Source organism: Bombina bombina, chromosome 5 (assembly GCF_027579735.1).
Source record: "Bombina bombina isolate aBomBom1 chromosome 5, aBomBom1.pri, whole genome shotgun sequence".
NCBI classification, from domain to species: Eukaryota; Metazoa; Chordata; class Amphibia; order Anura; family Bombinatoridae; genus Bombina; species Bombina bombina.
The window spans coordinates 540138995-540156596 of NC_069503.1; the positions used below are offsets into that span (position 1 = coordinate 540138995).

General features: G+C 39.9%; 1 protein-coding gene across 1 annotated transcript in view; it reads left to right on the forward strand.

The window, feature by feature from the left end:
- Positions 1–17602, forward strand: part of CEP72 (centrosomal protein 72) — a 257419-nt gene that overhangs the window by 105929 nt on the left and 133888 nt on the right. The window contains exon 3 of the mRNA XM_053715788.1: positions 885–1077. Within this exon, the coding sequence (XP_053571763.1) occupies positions 885–1077 (193 nt within the window). The remainder of the gene's footprint in view (positions 1–884; positions 1078–17602) is intronic.

The window sequence follows — 17602 nt, forward strand, 5'->3', positions numbered from 1 at the left end:
AAAAGAAACCAATATAGGACAATAAGATGAGAGATGATAGAAAGTTATGGTAGTGTGTGAGAAAGCCAGAGTCTACATTAAGTCCTTCATTTCTGGTATTGAAATGTGTGATAATTTTCATCTCAAACGTCTTTCGTTCATAAGAGTTTTGAAATTCCCTTTAAGAACTTTAATCCTGAGGTTAATGATGGAGTGACCAGTCTGGGTGAAGTGATGACCAACAGGGGTACAATATTCATTTTCCTTGTGGTTTTTGATCGAGTGTCTGTGTAGATTCATTCTGAGATGCAGCTTTAGGCCAGTTTCGCCAATGTAGCAACCTCTGTCACACGCTGTACACTGTATGATGTACAGTATATATATATATATATACGTATGTCTATATATGTGTGCATATGTATTTATGTGTATATATGTCTGTTAATACATATATACACATATAAATACATCTGTACACCTGAGACCTCATATCTTTGATCCCTTATAACTTTTTTGTGCAATATTTTTTAAATACCTTTATTAGATGGTGTAAAAAATTTTTGTGACACTTTTTATTATTTTGCAAAACAGGTAACCAGGCCTCTGAGGACGTGCTATTCTGACTAGCATTAACTTCAATTGCGCTCAATCGATCGTGTTTACTTTCAACTTTTAATACGAGAGAAAAACCCAACGTTGACATACACCTGCGATAAACCTCTTTTCACTTGCTTGTAACCGTTAGTGCCACTCGTAATCTGGCCCATAATGTTTTAAAGACAGACCTAGATTGCATCATATAATAGTATTATTTTTTCTAGATTTGTCAAAATCCAGACATTGCAATTTCAAAAGAGAATCATTACATTATTAAAACAGGTTTTGCATCATATTTTGTTTTTCAGGGTCTTCAACATTTGACTGTGTTAGAAAAACTTAATTTGTATTCCAACAACATTGCATCGTTAACAGAGATGTTTCATCTTCGGAAACTGATAGCACTAAAGGAATTGGACTTGCGACTCAACCCAGTTACTAAAAATGAATCTGATTATCGTCTTTTTCTGGTGCACATGCTACCAAATCTAAGGTTTTTGGGTAAGTAAAGCTTTTTTATTTTTTACAGACTACAGTGTGTCCGTAGATATCATGAGGCAGTGTCAAGCATAACACAAAAGGAAGGATTTCCCTTTTTTGAGCAATATTTTTATTTAAAAACTAACTGCATACAATTACAAAAGGTATTTTTTGACACCTGATTTAATTATGTTCCTACTATTCCTGAAAGGTATTAGTAGAGATCTAGGGGCCGATTTATCAATGTGTGGGCGGACATGATCAGATATAGCGGATCATGTCTGCCCGCATCGATAAATGCTGACAGCATACGCTGTCGGCATTTATCATTGCACAAGCATTATTTGGGAAATGCTTGTGCAATACTGCCCCCGGCAGATTCGCGGCCAATCGGCTGCTAGCAGGGGGAGTCAATCAATCGGATTGGATCGGAATGATTGCTGTCCGCCACCTCAGAGGTAGCAGACGAGTTAAGGAGCAGCGGTCTTATAAACGCTGCTTCTTAATTCCTGATTCCGGCGAGCCTGAAGGCTTGCACAGAATAAGCAGTATTGGCTGCTTGATAAATTGGCCCCCTAGAGATTATTTCCATCTAGACAGATTAGCAAGAGCAGCAGTATACTACTGGGAGCTAGCTGCTGATTGGTGGTTATACATATATGCTTGTTGTCATTGGCTCACCTGATGCATTCATCTAGCTCCTAATAGTGTATTGTTGCTCCTTCAACAAAAGATACCAAAAGAATGAAACACATTTGATAATAGAAGTAAAATCAAAGTGAAAAGAGATATAAACAAGTATAATATATCATCAGGCAGTGAATTCATGTCCCTTTTGCATTAACAAAAATATTAAAGGAATATTAAACACTAAATACTAGACATGGGCATTGTGGAAGTAGGCAGCTGCTTGTTGACTTTGGCGCTTTTTTGGAGCCGGATTTATCACCACACTAAGATCTGTGCAAATCTAGATCTTAGTGTGGTGATCTTTCACAAGCATAAATCGAGCTCCGAAAAGAGTCAAAGTCAACGAGGAGCCACCTACTGCTGCATTCAGCAGCTATTGAATATTGTTTGAGCGCTGTCTATTGTTTCTATTGCTATTTACTCCACTTAAAGGGACATAATACTCATATGCTAAATCACTTGAAACTGATGCAGTATAACTGTATAAAGCTGAGAGGAAAATATCACCTGAGCATCTCTATGTAAAAAAGGAAGATATTTTACCTCAAAAAGTGTTCTGTAAAAAGTTATATTTCAGTTACTGCTCAGCTGCTGGTAAAAAAAAGAAAAAGAAGAAGAAATGAACAGCAGCCAATCAGCATCAGCAGTGCTGAGGTTGTAAACTGTTTTAATGGATCTCATGAGATTTCATAGTAAACTTCCTTAAACTGAATGGGGAAATAACATGAGTGTGCATGAGGCACTCTCCCTTGCTGGTCACAGGACAGGCATACTGATTGGCTGCTTAAAGTCCTTTACAAAGGGTTGTGAATACTTAGGAACTTTTGAGGTAAAATATCTTCCTTTTTTACATAGAGATGTTCAGGTGATATTATTAAGTCAGCTTTTTACAGCTATACTGCATCAATTTCAAGGAGCTAAATTACATAAATAAGAGGAAAGAATATTTTGTTTTTTATTATTATTATTATATGTAACATTTTATTTAAAAACCTCAAGGTGTTTACTCTCTCTTTGAGAGTACTTTGTACAGTAATAGAGATACACTTATAAAATGCTCTTGGAAATTATGTTTCTATTGACTAAGGCTACTCAAAGTGCTGTATTCTAGCCAATTAAATGCTGCACAAAAACTTTGTGTAACAACTTGGTTGATTTTGTCTCAGCATTTCAGAGCATTTTCATTTAATATAAAAGCTGTTTAATCAATGTGAAAAAAACAAACAATTTTTTTAGTTCATAAGAGTACAAATACATACTTGTACAGTTTGTTTGTTACAGTATGGCCACAATATTTGAACTAGACCCATTTAGTACTGTGTAACCCAATATTGATACATTTCTTTTACAATCACACTACTTTAAAAACAAGTTTGGTATAGTGTGATTGTAATAGAAATGTATGAAAGTAAGTTTACATAGTACTGAATGGGTTTGCCTCTAATATTGCTGCCAAACTGTAACAAACACATTATTAATATTGAACATGTCTGGTACAGAGCTGTTGCAATTTTAGAACCAAAACATGTACAGCAAAGTGAAAACCTATTGCAGTAATACAAATGCAATATTAAGAAGATTTCAATTTAAAAAAGCAAGTTTTACTGGCAAAGCTGAAAAAACACTCATTGTTAAAACGAAAAAGCCACGGCTACTGTCTTTTATGGCTTATCGATATCCTGTAAATCTTCCTAAAAAGAAAACTTAAAAAGTTAAAAACACATTTGTTTAAATAACAAAACTATTTAAAGGGACATTAAACACTTTGATATATATACAGTGTATATATATATATATATATATATATATATATATATATATATATATATATATATATATGTTTTGTCCCCTTTTCCTGTAATTCCATTCTTGAATTGTGAGCTTTTCAGTTCATGTTAGGAATGGAAGTGCAGAAGTGTTATATTCTATTGGCTGCACACTCTTGTGACCTATTTATAACTGTCCCTAATTGGCTACAGCAGAGAAGGTAACCTAAGTTACAACATGGCAGCTGACACTGATTTATAGACACTAAAATGTATTTTGTCACTATGTTTTTTTGTCACTATTTAAACAGCTAATGAAACTTTAAAAATTACATCTACATGTTATTCTCAGACTAATATTTTCTTTGAATGCATCATTCTATCTAATATATATATATACCACATACAATATACCACATACAATATTCCCACAATTCATATAGGTTTTTTTTTTTCTTTCACAAAACAAATCAAAAGCCCCAATATGAAATTCTACTTCACAAAGGCGCCACTGAATCTCCAGACAACCGCTGATAGTTTACCTTAGTAATGGCACGGTTAGCTCTGCCAAAGGAAAATACACCAAACAGTCACTGGAATAAAAAAAGAGGGAAATTGCTCTAATGGCACAGTATTTCTATTCAGGTGGAATCATCAATCACGCAGCAATCATGCTATAGCACTGGTTTTCAAACCTGTCCTCAGGGTTCCCCAACAGGCCAGGTTTTCTGGATTACCTTGGGTGAGAGCAGGTAAAATAACCATGGTTACTAATCAGCTGATTGTTTCACCTGTGATCTAGTTCAGATATCCTTATAATGTGACCTGTTAGCGAGGTGTGAGGACAGGTTTGAAAACCAGTGTGCTATAGAGATATACTCACAACAAGGGTAATGCACTATACTAAGTGCATATCAGGCAGGCTTATTTCATGATACAAAAAGAGCATGCAATTTTAAACTACTTTCCAATTAACTTTAATTTGCTCCATTCTCTGGATATCCCTTGTTGAAATGCATACCTAGGTAGACTCATGAGCAGCAGCTAGCTGCTAATTGGTGGTTGCACATATGCCTTTGTGGTCAGCTAACTCCTAGTAGTCCATTGCTGCTCCAACAAAGGAGGATGCCAAGAGAATTAAACTAATTTGATACGAGAAGTAAAGTTTAAAAATTTTCAAAATCGAATACACTGGGGTAAATTTATTAAATTTTGAGCGGACATGACACCGCTAAATGCGGACAGCGTATTTAACATTGTACAAGCATTTCTAGTGAAATGCTTGTGTAGTGCGGCCCCCTGATAACTGGCGGCCAATAGGCCACTAGCAAGGGCTGTCAATCATCCCGACTGTTGCTTCTTAAAGGGGCAGTATACTGTAAAATTGTTTTTCCCTTAATGTGTTTCCAATAACTTTTTTTACCAGCTGCAGAGTATAAAATGTTTGATATTTGCTTTTTTAAGGTTCATTTGTGTATATGAATTAGCTAATTTTGTGTTTTGAGGCCACAACCTAATAAAATGGTATAATCAGATCTCATTACTTTATTAAATTGTGTACATATACCTGCTTCTTTATCTTATATCTGTCCATAAACCAATCACCAAAACGGAGAGAACAATGGAAAATTAACATTTTGTTACCTTATCTATTCAATAACCCACTTGGAGTGTCATTTCTTCTACTGGCTGTGTTTACACAGCTTGACCTTGAGGCCAAAAACTTTCAGGATGGGTGGGGACACCACAGGCTAAATAAACTATTTCCATCTAAAGGGGAGGAGAGTCCACAGCTTCATTCATTACTTGTGGGAATTAAGAACCTGGCCACTAGGAGGAGGCAAAGACACACCATCCAAAGGCTTAAATATTTCCCCAACTTCCCTCATCCCCCAGTCATTCTTGCCTTTCGTCACAGATGGTTGGCAGAGAAGTGTCGGAAGATTTGGAGTAGTCTCTTATGGAGGGTAGTACTCTTCGGAATGGGACTGGAGTTTTAAGTAGCCCTGTCAGCCTATCAGTGAGAGCTTGGATGAAAGTTAGAGTCCGGAGATGCAGGGAGAGTCATTCTGCGAAACCATCCCAACTCAGATTAACAGCTCCATAAGCAATTAGCGTTGACGAGTTTGGCTGCCTGCTTTCTACACTCAAGTCCATGTCAGGAGCGATGCTACTACACTGTCACATTTGAGAGGCCGTGTTCCTGTTCCACGGTGTAGATTCTGGTAAGATCCTTTAATTTTTTTATACACATAATGATAACGCAGAAGACAGGGTCAAAGTGTGATACCTCTTATGTTTATAGAATCAAGGGTTAATATCCCTGGTAGGGGGATTATTGAACAGGGGGAGTTTGTTCATAATATTGTTTGTTGTGTCATTGCTGCAATATGTGTGAGATGTGGCTCTGGCAATGGGTGGACTTTAGTTTCATTTCCGGGAGTATTTGCTCAGCAGATTTGGCGAGTTTTCTGCCTAGTGCAGGGGCGGTCCTGCGAGGCATTCCTTCTGTCGGGTGGGGCCTATCGACTTCCTGGCTTGACCGGCGGCGCAGGAGACGTAATGGTTTCTGTGGTCCGGGTCATAGGAGGTGGTGAGTGCCATTATAAAGGTGCCGTACTAAAGCTGCAAGCTGTGGAGGACTCATTAGAGGGTACTCCCTCTTTAACTAAGTCTAGTACCTGTGTTTATTGTGAGGAGGTTCTGGTAGATCCGCCTGCTCAACTATGTTCCACATGCCTTGATAAAGTCACGACATCTAGAAAGAAAAGGATGTCTAGTACTACTAAGCCATCCACCTCTGAGGGCTCCCCGGCCCGTGAGGTGTGTTCCCTACACACATCTCCGAGTACACATGCAGCGCCCCAGGGCATGTCAATTTATCCTACGGGAGAGATCCGTTGGCTGTCAGATTTTGCGGATCAACTGCAAACGGCGGACTCTAAAGGGATAAGTACCTTACCATGTTCTGCCAAGCGCAAGCGTAAGGTAAAATATGGCGATCCGGCCCAGGGGTCCTATACTTCAATGGATATCTCGGAAAGATTATCCGCTGATGAGGACAACTCTGACTCTTTGGAGGACGTTCCTTCTGGGTCGGAGTCCATGTCATCTAAAGCTCCCACTGCAGAGGAGCCTGACTTTAGGTTTAGGATGGAAAATTTGCGCTTTTTGCTGAAAGTGCTTGCTACCCTCGAGGTTCCGGAACCAAAACTACCGGAGGAACCTTCGATTCCTAAGCTTGATAAAGTGTATGAGGAAAGGATGGTACCTCAGACCCTCCCGGTTCCTGTTAATATGGCTAACATAATTAAGAATGAATGGGAGAGATTAGGTTCTTCCTTTTCCCCTTCTTCTTCCTTTAAGAAGCTGTTCCCTCTCCCGGACTCTCAGTTCGAGCTATGGGGGAGACTGTCCCTAAGGTGGATGGTGCTATCTCTACGCTCGTGAAGCAGACGATGATTCCTCTTGAGGATAGTTCCTCATTTAAAGAGCCCATGCATAAAAAGTTGGAGAACATGTTAAGAAAATTGTTCCAAAACACAGGGTTTGTTTTTCAGCCGGCAGCGGCGGTAGCTGTAGTTTCTGGAGCTGCGACATATTGGTGTGAGTCTCTGTCTGACATGGTAGAGAGGGAGACTCTCCTCGACGAGATACAGGAGAAAATTAAGGCCTTGAGGGTCGCTAATTCTTTTTATCTGTGATGCTAATATGCAAATTATTCGCCTGAAAGGTGTCAGGTTTTTCCGTATTAGCCCGCAGGGCTCTGTGGTTAAAATCATGGTCTGCGGACATGATCTTTACGTCCAGACTTCTATTCCTTCCCTTTCAGAGAAAGCGCCTGTTCGGTCCAGGATTGGACTCGATCATATCCACGGGATGCAAGGGCGCTTTCCTACCGCAGGATAAAAAGGTTAAGCCTAAGAGATCTACTTTTCGTCCCTTTCGTGCAGGCAAGGCCCAGCATCAGCAGCCCACCACAAAAGCGGATCAGTCCAAGGGTACTTGGAAACCAGCTCAGTCTTGGAATAAGTCCAAGCAGAACAAGAAGCCCACCAAAGTAAAGTCGGCATGAAGGGGCAGCCCCCGACCGGTCTCCAGACCAAGTAGGGGGCATATTATCTCTCTTCTCAGAGGCCTGGTTGCAGGAGGTTCAGGACCCTTGGGTTCTGGAGGTTGTCGCCCAGAGATACAGGATAGGGCTCAGATCTCATCCACCCAGGGGCAGATTGCTCCTGTCAAATCTGTCTTCCAGACCAGAAAAGAGAGAAGCCTTTGTGAGGGATCTCTCTTCTCTCTGAGTTATTGTACCAGTACCCCTAGCAGAAAGGGGTCTAGAGTACTATTCAAACCTTTTCGTAGTCCCAAAGAAAGAGGGCACGTTCCGCCCAATTCTAGACCTAAAATGTTTAAACAAATTTCTGGCTGTTCCATCGTTCAAAATGGAAACAATCAGATTGATTCAGCCCCTAGTTCAAGAGGGTCAGTTAATGACGACAATAGACTTGAAGGATGCCTACCTTCATGTGCCGATCCACAGGGATCACTTCAGATTCCTGAGATTTGTGTTTCTGGACCAACATTTCCAGTTTGTGGCCCTTCTCTTTGGTCTGGCAATGGCCCCGAGAGTCTTTACGAAGGTTCTGGTTGCGCTACTTGCAGTTGCCAGATCCAGAGACATTGCTGTGGCGCCCTATCTGGACGACATTCTAGTCCAGGCGCTGTCGTTCAGTCTTGCAGAGGATTATTCTAGGGCCCTTCTTTCGTTACTCTAATCTCACAGTTGGAAGATAAACTCAGGAAAAAGTTCCCTGATTCCCTGCAACAGGGTGGAGTTCCTGGGAACGATAATAGATTTTATATCAATGAAGATATTTCTCACAGATCAGCGATGCAGGAAGATTGCATCCACCTGTCTTGCCCTTCAGTCCTCCTCCAGTCCCTCTGTGACTCAGAGTATGGAGGTGATTGGGCACATGGTGTCCAGCATCAATGTCATGCCATTCCCCAGGTTCCATCTCAGACCTCTTCAGCTGTGCATGTTGAGACAGTGGAATGGCGATCATTCAGATCTATCTCAACAGATTTCTCTATATGTTCGGACGAGGGATTCCCTTTCTTGGTGGATCCGTCCGCAACAACTGTCCTAGGGGACATCCTTCCTTAGACCGTCCTGGGAGATTGTGACCATGGACGTGAGTCTAGCAGGGTGGGGTGCTGTTTGGGGTGCAAGGATGGCACAGGGAAGGTGGTCTCGAGAAGAGTCTCTCCTTCCGATCAATATTCTGGAACTTCAAACAATCTACAATGCTCTGAAGTCATGGCCTCTCCTGGGGTCGTTCAACTTCATCAGGTTCCAGACAGACAACATTACCTTGGTGGCTTACATCAACCATCAGCGGGGGGCGAGAAGCTCCCTAGCAATGAGGGAGGTTTCTCGGATATTGGAATGAGTCCCACAGCTGCTCGCTATCAGCAATCCATATTTCCGGTGTGGACAACTGTGAAGCGGATTTTCTAAGCAGTCAATCCTTCCATCCGGGGGAATGGTCTCTCCATCCCGAGGTGTTTGCAGAGATTTCTTTCAGATGGGGGAAGCCGGAGATAGATCTCATGGCTTCCAGACTCAATTGCAAGCTACCCAGATACAGGTCGCGATCGAGGGATCCCCAGGCAGACTTGACAGACGCCTTAGTGGTTCCTTTGGGGTTCAACCTAGTTTACGCTTTATCTGTTCTGTTGCACAAGAGGCTCGCTGAGCTTCCTGATATCCAGTCTTTTGTTCGGGCTCTGTCTAGAATCAGGCCTGTGTTTAGACATTCCGCTCCTCCCTGGAGCTTGAACTTGGTTCTGAAGGTGTTGCAGAGGGTTAAGTTTGAACCTATGCACTCTCTTGACATTAAGTTACTTTCTTGGAAGGTTCTGATTTTGTTGGCTATTGCATAGGCACGCAGAGTATCTGAGTTGGCGGCCTTGCAATATGAGCCTCCTTATCTGTTTTTTCATGCTGATAAGACTGTTCTTCTCACTGGTTTATCTACCCGTAACATCAATCAGGAAATAGTTGTTCCTTCTTTTGTGTCCTAACCCTTCTTCTCCTAAGGAGAGGTTACGTCATAATTTGGATGTGGTTCATGCTTTGAAGTTTTATCTTCAGGCTACCAAGGATTTCAGACAGTCTACATCTCTTTTTGTGGCATATACAGGGAAGCGCAAGGGGCCGAAGGCCTCTTCAACTTCTTTGTCTTTTTGGTTGTGGATCATGATTCGCTTGGCCTGCGAGACAGCGGGACATAAGCCTCCTCAGAGGATCACGACTCATTCAACTAGAGCTGTGGCTTCTTCTTGGGCCTTCAAGATTGAGGCCTCTATGGAGCAGATTTGTAAGGCAGCTACCTGGTCCTCCTTACATACCTTTACAATATTTTACAAATTTGACGTTTTTGCTTCAGCGGAAGCAGTTTTTGGGAGAAAGGTTTTACAGGCTATGGTGCCCTCAGATTAGGGTCCGCATTCTTTGCCCTCCCGTTTTTTCATTCAGTGTCCTCTAGAGCTTAGGTATTTGGTCCCACAAGTAATGAATGAAGCTGTTGATTCTCCTCCCCTTTAGATGGAAAATATAAATTATGCTTACCTGATAATTTAATTTCAATTGGTTTCTTTGGTTGGCGGACCTAAATTTAGTTTTGTTCTTCTGGCACCATTTATACCCTGATATTTCTCCTACTGTACCTTGTTCCCTCAGCAGAATGACTGGGGGATGATGGAAGTGGGGGAGGTATTTAAGCCTTTGGCTGGGTTGTCTTTGCCTCCTCCTAGTGGCCAGGTTCTTAATTCCCACAAGTAATGAATGAAGGTGTTGACTCTCCTCCCCACGATGGAAATTAAATTATCAGGTAAGCATAATTTATATTTTCAAATGCCAATATAAGGGCAATGGAAATACTTGTAAACAATGTAATACACTCCATCAGGTAAAGTAGACCATTACAAATTAAAGAAGAGAACATTTTTGAGTAAACTGTCCCTTTAACTTCTGTTTCAGGGCCATCTTAATAAATGGAGCCCACTATCTGAATCATGAATGAAAAAGGGTTTTGTGTCCCTTTAAAGAAAAGTTTTACTGTTGTAAGATTTATTTTTGCTATGTTTGAGAATCTTAAATTGATGGTGCCATTTAATCTGAATGATATTTCAAATATCATTCTGTAATGTTTCATTATCATGAGATTTCACTTAAATCTTGAGAGATTTCCTAGTAAACTTCCTTAAACTAAGGAGGGAAATAACATGACTGTGTGTGCTCATGCCAGATGCACACTCCCTTGCAAGTTCCAGGCCTGGCATCATGATTTGCTGCTTAAAGTCCATTTTACGATTGAATGTGGTTTCTGAGGAAGATTTGAGGTAAAATATCTCCCTTTTTTAGTTAGAGATGTTCAGGTGATATTTTCTAGTAAGCATTTTACAGATATGCTGCATCACTTTCAAGTGTTTCAACATTTGGGTATCATGTCCCTTTAATTGGACAATAAATACCTTGTAAATACATTTTGTCTGCCGTCTTGCAATAAATGCTATAAGGAATGCTATAAGGAATCACCTATGATGATTGTGAATTAATTAATTAGGTCTATGAACTGAAACGCTTAAAGGGACAGTCAAATCCAAAATAATAAATTGTAAAATTGTATGTTGTCTTTATATTCTGAATCATGAAAGAAAAATGTGGGGTTTTATGTCCCTTTAACCCCTTAGCTACCGGGCATTTCAGAGGTAAAACTTGCCAAAAATATCAGTGGATGTTTAGCATTTTTTGCTATGACTCCATTTAAACAGAAATAGAGCCTTGTTTTTTTATTTACCTATCAAAACTATATATTTTTTTAGTAGGCAACCCAAGGTATTTATCTAGACCCATTTTGGTATAACTCATGTCATTGGTTACCCGTCAAACTTTGGGATTCTCACTGAAATTATTTACATACTGCTTGTGCAGTTATAAAAGAAATGGTTGTAAATGCTTCTCTGGGAACCCCTTTATTCAGAAATAACAGACATGCATAGCTTTGCCATTGTCTTTTGGTCATTAGAAGGCTGCTAATTGCAGCTGGGTACAATACTTCTGAAATACCTGGCAGTGAATGGATTAATCAGTTAGCTGGCGTAGGTTGTAGCATTCTAGTGTAAGGATTATCCTCCCACGTCACACTGCCCACCTCCCTGATCCCTCCCAAACAGCTCTTTTCCCCCTACACCTTCACTCATTAACCACCATCTTAGGTACTGGCAGACAGTCTGCCAGTATGAAGTTTTAGGAATATATATTTATTTAATGTATGTATTTTCTGCAGTGTATGATCCCTGTTAACCTCCCTGATCCCACCCTAACAGCTCCCCCCTCTCAATGGTGTCTGCCATCTTAGGCACTGGCAGCTGTCTGCCAGTACCCAGTTTGCAGTGGTATTTGTCTTTTTTAAATGTATTTATTAATTTCTATTATTTTTTCTGTAGTGAAGTGCCCCCCTCCCTGCGATATACGTCTGCAGCATCCCCATCTCTCCCTCACCCTTCCAAACTTTCTGTAGCGTAGGGTCCACCTCTCCCTCTCCTTCCTCCATCCAGCTCTGTGTCTCCTCCCACCTTCCTGCCCACACCTCCCGCCAGCACAGTGTCACTGTCTGTAACTATCAGACATCTGCCTTCCTATGGAACCTGAGGACCGATCGTGCTCCATTTCCCAATGCAGACAAAAGCCTGCACCTCAGGGACAGCAGCTCTCGGCTTTCACTTTACAGCCAAGGCTGTTGTAGCTTCCTAAAGTTGCGACGTATATATGCATTATGAGATACAATAGGCTTTGTACCGCATAATGAATATACACATCATTTTGGGGTTAAGACTTGTTTGGACACCATGGTCTTACATTGTCTTATGGTCACCTAGATGCAGTTAATGTTTTTGAACTGTTTCTAATGAAGTACTGGATTTTTTATGGTTTTTTGGAGTTGCAATTCTCATTTATACCTTTTGGATCCAGCCACCATTTGCCTTACTTGGAGGAGCCATTTAGGACTTACTGGAGTAGACAAGACTACCCATAGTCGCTGAAATGGTTTTGCCTACTGTGCATGAAATGTAGCGAACTCTACCTTATGGCCCAATTCTCTAAAGTTCTCTTGTCTGGTGAGATTATGTAAGAAGTCTTATCAGTACTTCAACATCCCTTAAAGAAAGGCAATTTTAGTTAAACATAGCCAATGACCTCTCCTCTTAATTTCGCACCTATCTATCATACTCTGAATCCCCTGGCTGTACAGGTTGCTGCTATTTTTGGTTCCATGATCTCAGTGGTGGGACTAAGAAGTAATGAGCGAAAACAACCAATCAGACAGCTTGGTTGATCATATGACAAGCTAAAATGGGGTTGTCTGGTAAATTCATTGCTGCTGGCATCTTTTAAAAATGTGTGGTTACAATAATGACAAGGGGGCAGATTACGCGTGGAGCACAAACGTATTTTGTGTGCAATCACTTGAGTGCAATCACGATTTACGCTAGAATGATTGCTGCAACTTCAGAGCTATGGATAACGATTTTGCAAAACTCTCAATGCGTTATTGGGGGGCAATGACACGCCTTACAAGCATTAATTTATAATTAATAAAAAAAACTAAATTTTTTATATATTATAAAATGCCCTTTTATAGACCCAACAAAGAAAAATGACTTTAATGTTTCTTTAAATGCTGGTTGCAACTGTGCTCAGTAGTCAGAATGTTGATTTGATATAAAATGACCGGGTACATCTTATCTATTAAATGTGAATTAAATAATTTTTATTACCTTCTGACGTACAACTTAACTGCATTGTGTGTTGTTAAGTGCAGATTAACAATATTACTTTAGTAGCGGTTGAAACAAGAATTCTAAATCTTGATTGAAATGTATAATTTAAAATGTCAAACGATAGCATTCAAGTTGTAAAAATATTTCAGGCAATGTTTCTGGATGCAAAAATGTATTTTTTTATTGCAGTATATGAAAGTGAAAGCTGCACGTTGGATACTAAACCAATTGTTTCTTTTTTTTTTTTTTAAATGGTTTTAGAACGAAATGAAAAATTTTGCAGAGGATGTTTGCAAAAAAGGAATAGACAATTATTTGTGGAACACTTATTTCAGCAAATTAAAGGGACAACTTTTCTCCCATTTAATTTGTACCCAGTGTTCTATTTTACCTGCTGGAGTGTATTAAATTGTACAAATAGCCCCTTTATCTTTATATCAGCATTTAAAATAGCTTGCCTGTAGTCAGGGTGGATTTTATTTAAATCAAATAATTGATTTAAATCACTAGCAAATAAAAAGATTTTATTTTTAGAATAATAATTTTTCAAATAATTTTCCCAGTTATCAGAAAAATACTGATTTAGTTATATACCATTAGAAATACATAAATAGATCATTGAAATGATTTAAATTATTTGGAGGTGAACTATCTCCATAGTTGATCAACTTTTCAGCTGTACTAGTCTATATTGGAAGGAGTAAGAGTTGATTCTGTGTACATAGATTTGCAAGAGTGCAATGGCATTACAGGGACACTAAAGTAAAATTTAACTTTAGTGATTCAGATAGAACATACAATGTTAAAGGGGCAGTAAACCTACACAATAATGTTATATAATTCTGCACATAGTGCAGAATTATATAAAATTATTTTAGCGCCAACTTTATATTACAAAGTATTTCAAAGATTTTTTATCATTAGGTAGAATTTTGTTGAACGCCACTCCTGGCTCTACTGAGCGGGTCCGGTTTTTTCCAGAAGTGCATCACGGCATGCTGTATAGTCACAGCCGGCCCGATTGCACCATTAAACTCAATGTAGCTCACTCCCGCTACCAGACAGAGGGGGAGCGAGCTACATTGAGTTTAATAGCGCGGTCGGACCGGCTGAAAAAAAACCAGACCCACTCAGTAGAGCCAGGGGCGGCGTTCTACAAATTTCTACTTAGTGATAAAAAATCTTTGAAATACTTTGTATTATAAAGTTGACATTAAACTAATGTTATATAATTCTGCACTATGTGCAGAATTATATAACATTATTGTGTAGGTTTACTGCCCCTTTAAACAACCTTCCAATTTACTGTTCTAATCGAATGTGCTTTATTCTCATGTTATCCATTTTTGAAAAGCATACATAGGTAGGCTCAGGAGCAATGCACTACTGTGAGCTAGCTGCTTGTCATTGGCTCACCCAATGTGTTCACCTGGCTCCCAGTAGAGAATTTCTCTCCAACAAAGGATACCAAGAGAATGAAGCAAATTTGGTAAAATAAGTACACCTGAAATCTAAAATTTGTATGCTCTATCTATAGACAGAGCATACCATTTTTAGGATTTCAGATGTACTTATTTTAGCAAATTTGCTTCATTCTCTAGGTAGCCTTTGTTAAAGGAGAAATACAGACAAAATTATGGTTTATGTCCCTTCAAGGTCTATTTCTCAACGTTTGTATGTTTATTTTATAACATTTTTGCAGTGAAGAAAGGGTTGAGAACTACAAAACCAATAATATGTGATAATATCTTCTAGACAGAAAACATACCAAAAATAGTGTGACAGAAACCTGTGGGAGAGCGCGACATTGTGAATAGATTAATAGAAATAATTTACCAAAACAATTAAACATTACAGCCATTAATATACAGACTCATGATACATAATTAAAAACTAATCCTTATTTCTGGAGGAATAACCTTTGGATTATAATGTACCTTAAATAGAAACTATATTAAGATAGATGTTTAACCCCTTAACGACCGAGGACGTGCAGGGTACGTCCTCAAAAAAAAGGCAGTTAATGCCTGAGAACGTACCCTGCACGTCCTCGGTGTGGAAAGCAGCTGGAAGCGATCCTGCTCGCTTCCAGCTGCTTTCCGGTTATTGCAGTGATGCCTCGATATGGAGGCATCCTGCAATAACCTTTGGTAGCCATCCGGTGCAGAGAGAGCCACTCTGTGGCCCTCTCTGCACCGGAGATCGGTGGCTCCCTGCTTTGTTGGGTGGGAGCCGGACCGGGAGGCGGGTGGCGGCCATCGATGGCCCTGGTTATGTGCAGGGGGGGCGGGATCGTGGGCGGGGACGAGCGGGGGCGCGCACGGACGCGCGCGCGTGCACGGGAGGGCGGGGGCGGGCGCGTGCACGGGGAGGGAGCGGGTGGGAACCGCTACACTACAGAAAATGAATTTATAAAAAATGTACACATTTCTAAATAATAATAGTACATTTAAAAAAAAAAAGATCAGCAAGGTGGTGGGGGATTGTCTGTGTGGGGGGGGGGAAGCTACACTACAGAAAAAAGCCCAAAAAAATAAAAAAAAGCACTTTTTTTTGCAAACTGGGTACTGGCAGACAGCTGCCAGTACCCAAGATGGCCCCCAATGAGGCAGAGGGGAGGGTTAGAGAGCGGTTTTGGGGGGGATCAGGGAGGTTGGGGGCTAAGGGGGGGATCCTACACCCTAGCATATGTAAATATGCTAAAAAAAATTATTTTTTTTAAAAAACCCTTTTATTTTAGTACTGGCAGACTTTCTGCCAGTACTTAAGATGGCGGGGACAATTGTGGGGTGGGGGAGGGAAGGGAGCTGTTTGTGAGGGATCAGGGGGTGGGATGTGTCAGGTGGGGGGCTGATCTCTACACTAAAGCTAAAATTAACCCTGCAAGCTCCCTACAAACTCCCTAATTAACCCCTTCACTGCTAGCCATAATACACGTGTGAGGCGCAGCAGGATTTAGCGGCCTTCTAATTACCAGAAAGCAACGCCAAAGTCATATATGTCTGCTATTTCTGAACAAAGGGGATCCCAGACAAGTATTTACAACCATTTGTGCCATAATTGCACAAGCTGTTTGTAAATTATTTCAGTGAGAAACCTAAAATTGTGAAAAATTTAACTTTTTTTTCAATTTGATCGCATTTGGCGGTGAAATGGTGGCATGAAATATACCAAAATGTGCCTAGATCAATACTTGGGGTTGTCTACTATACTACACTAAAGCTAAAATTAACCCTACAAGCTCCCTAAAAGCTCCCTAATTAACCCCTTAACTGCTGGGCATAATACACTTGTGGTGCGCAGTGGCATTTAGCGGCCTTCTAATTACCAAAAAGCAACGCCAAAGCCATATATGTCTGCTATTTCTGAACAAAGGGGATCCCAGAGAAGAATTTACAACCATTTATGCCATAATTGCACAAGTTGTTTGTAAATAATTTCAGTGAGAAACCAAAAGTTTGTGAAAAAATTTGTGAAAAAGTGAACGATTTTTTGTATTTGATCGCATTTGGCGGTGAAATGGTGGTATGAAATATACCAAAATTGTCCTAGATCAATACTTTGGGATGTCTACTAAAAAAAATATATATACATGTCAAGGGATATTCAGGGATTCCTGAAAGATATTAGTGTTCTAATGTAACTAGCGCTAATTTTGGAAAAAAGTGGTTTGGAAATAGCAAAGTGCTACTTGTATTTATGGCCCTATAACTTGCACAAAAAGCAAAGAACATGTAAACATTGGGTATTTCTAAACTCAGGACAAAATTTTGAAACTATTTAGCATGGGTGTTTTTTGGTGGTTGTAGATATGTAACAGATTTTGGGGGTCAAAGTTAGAAAAAGTGTGTTTTTTTCAATTTTTCCTCATATTTTATATTTTTTTTTATAGTAAATTATAAGATATGATGAAAATAATGGTATCTTTAGAAAGTCCATTTAGTGGCGAGAAAAACGGTATATAATATGTGTGGGTACAGTAAATGAGTAAGAGGAAAATTACAGCTAAACACAAACACCTCAAAAAGGTAAAAATAGCCTTGGTCCCAAACGGACAGAAAATGGAAAAGTGCTGTGGTCATTAAGGGGTTAATCAAAAAGCATTTTATTTAAAAAAAATCCTGCTTTCTGTACCTATACTGACAGTTTCATAAAAAGCTGTAAAAACATTGCCAGCAGAAGAAATTACAGTCCCAGGGGTAGAATTACTAAAAGCCGAGAGGACATGATTTGCTGTAGCG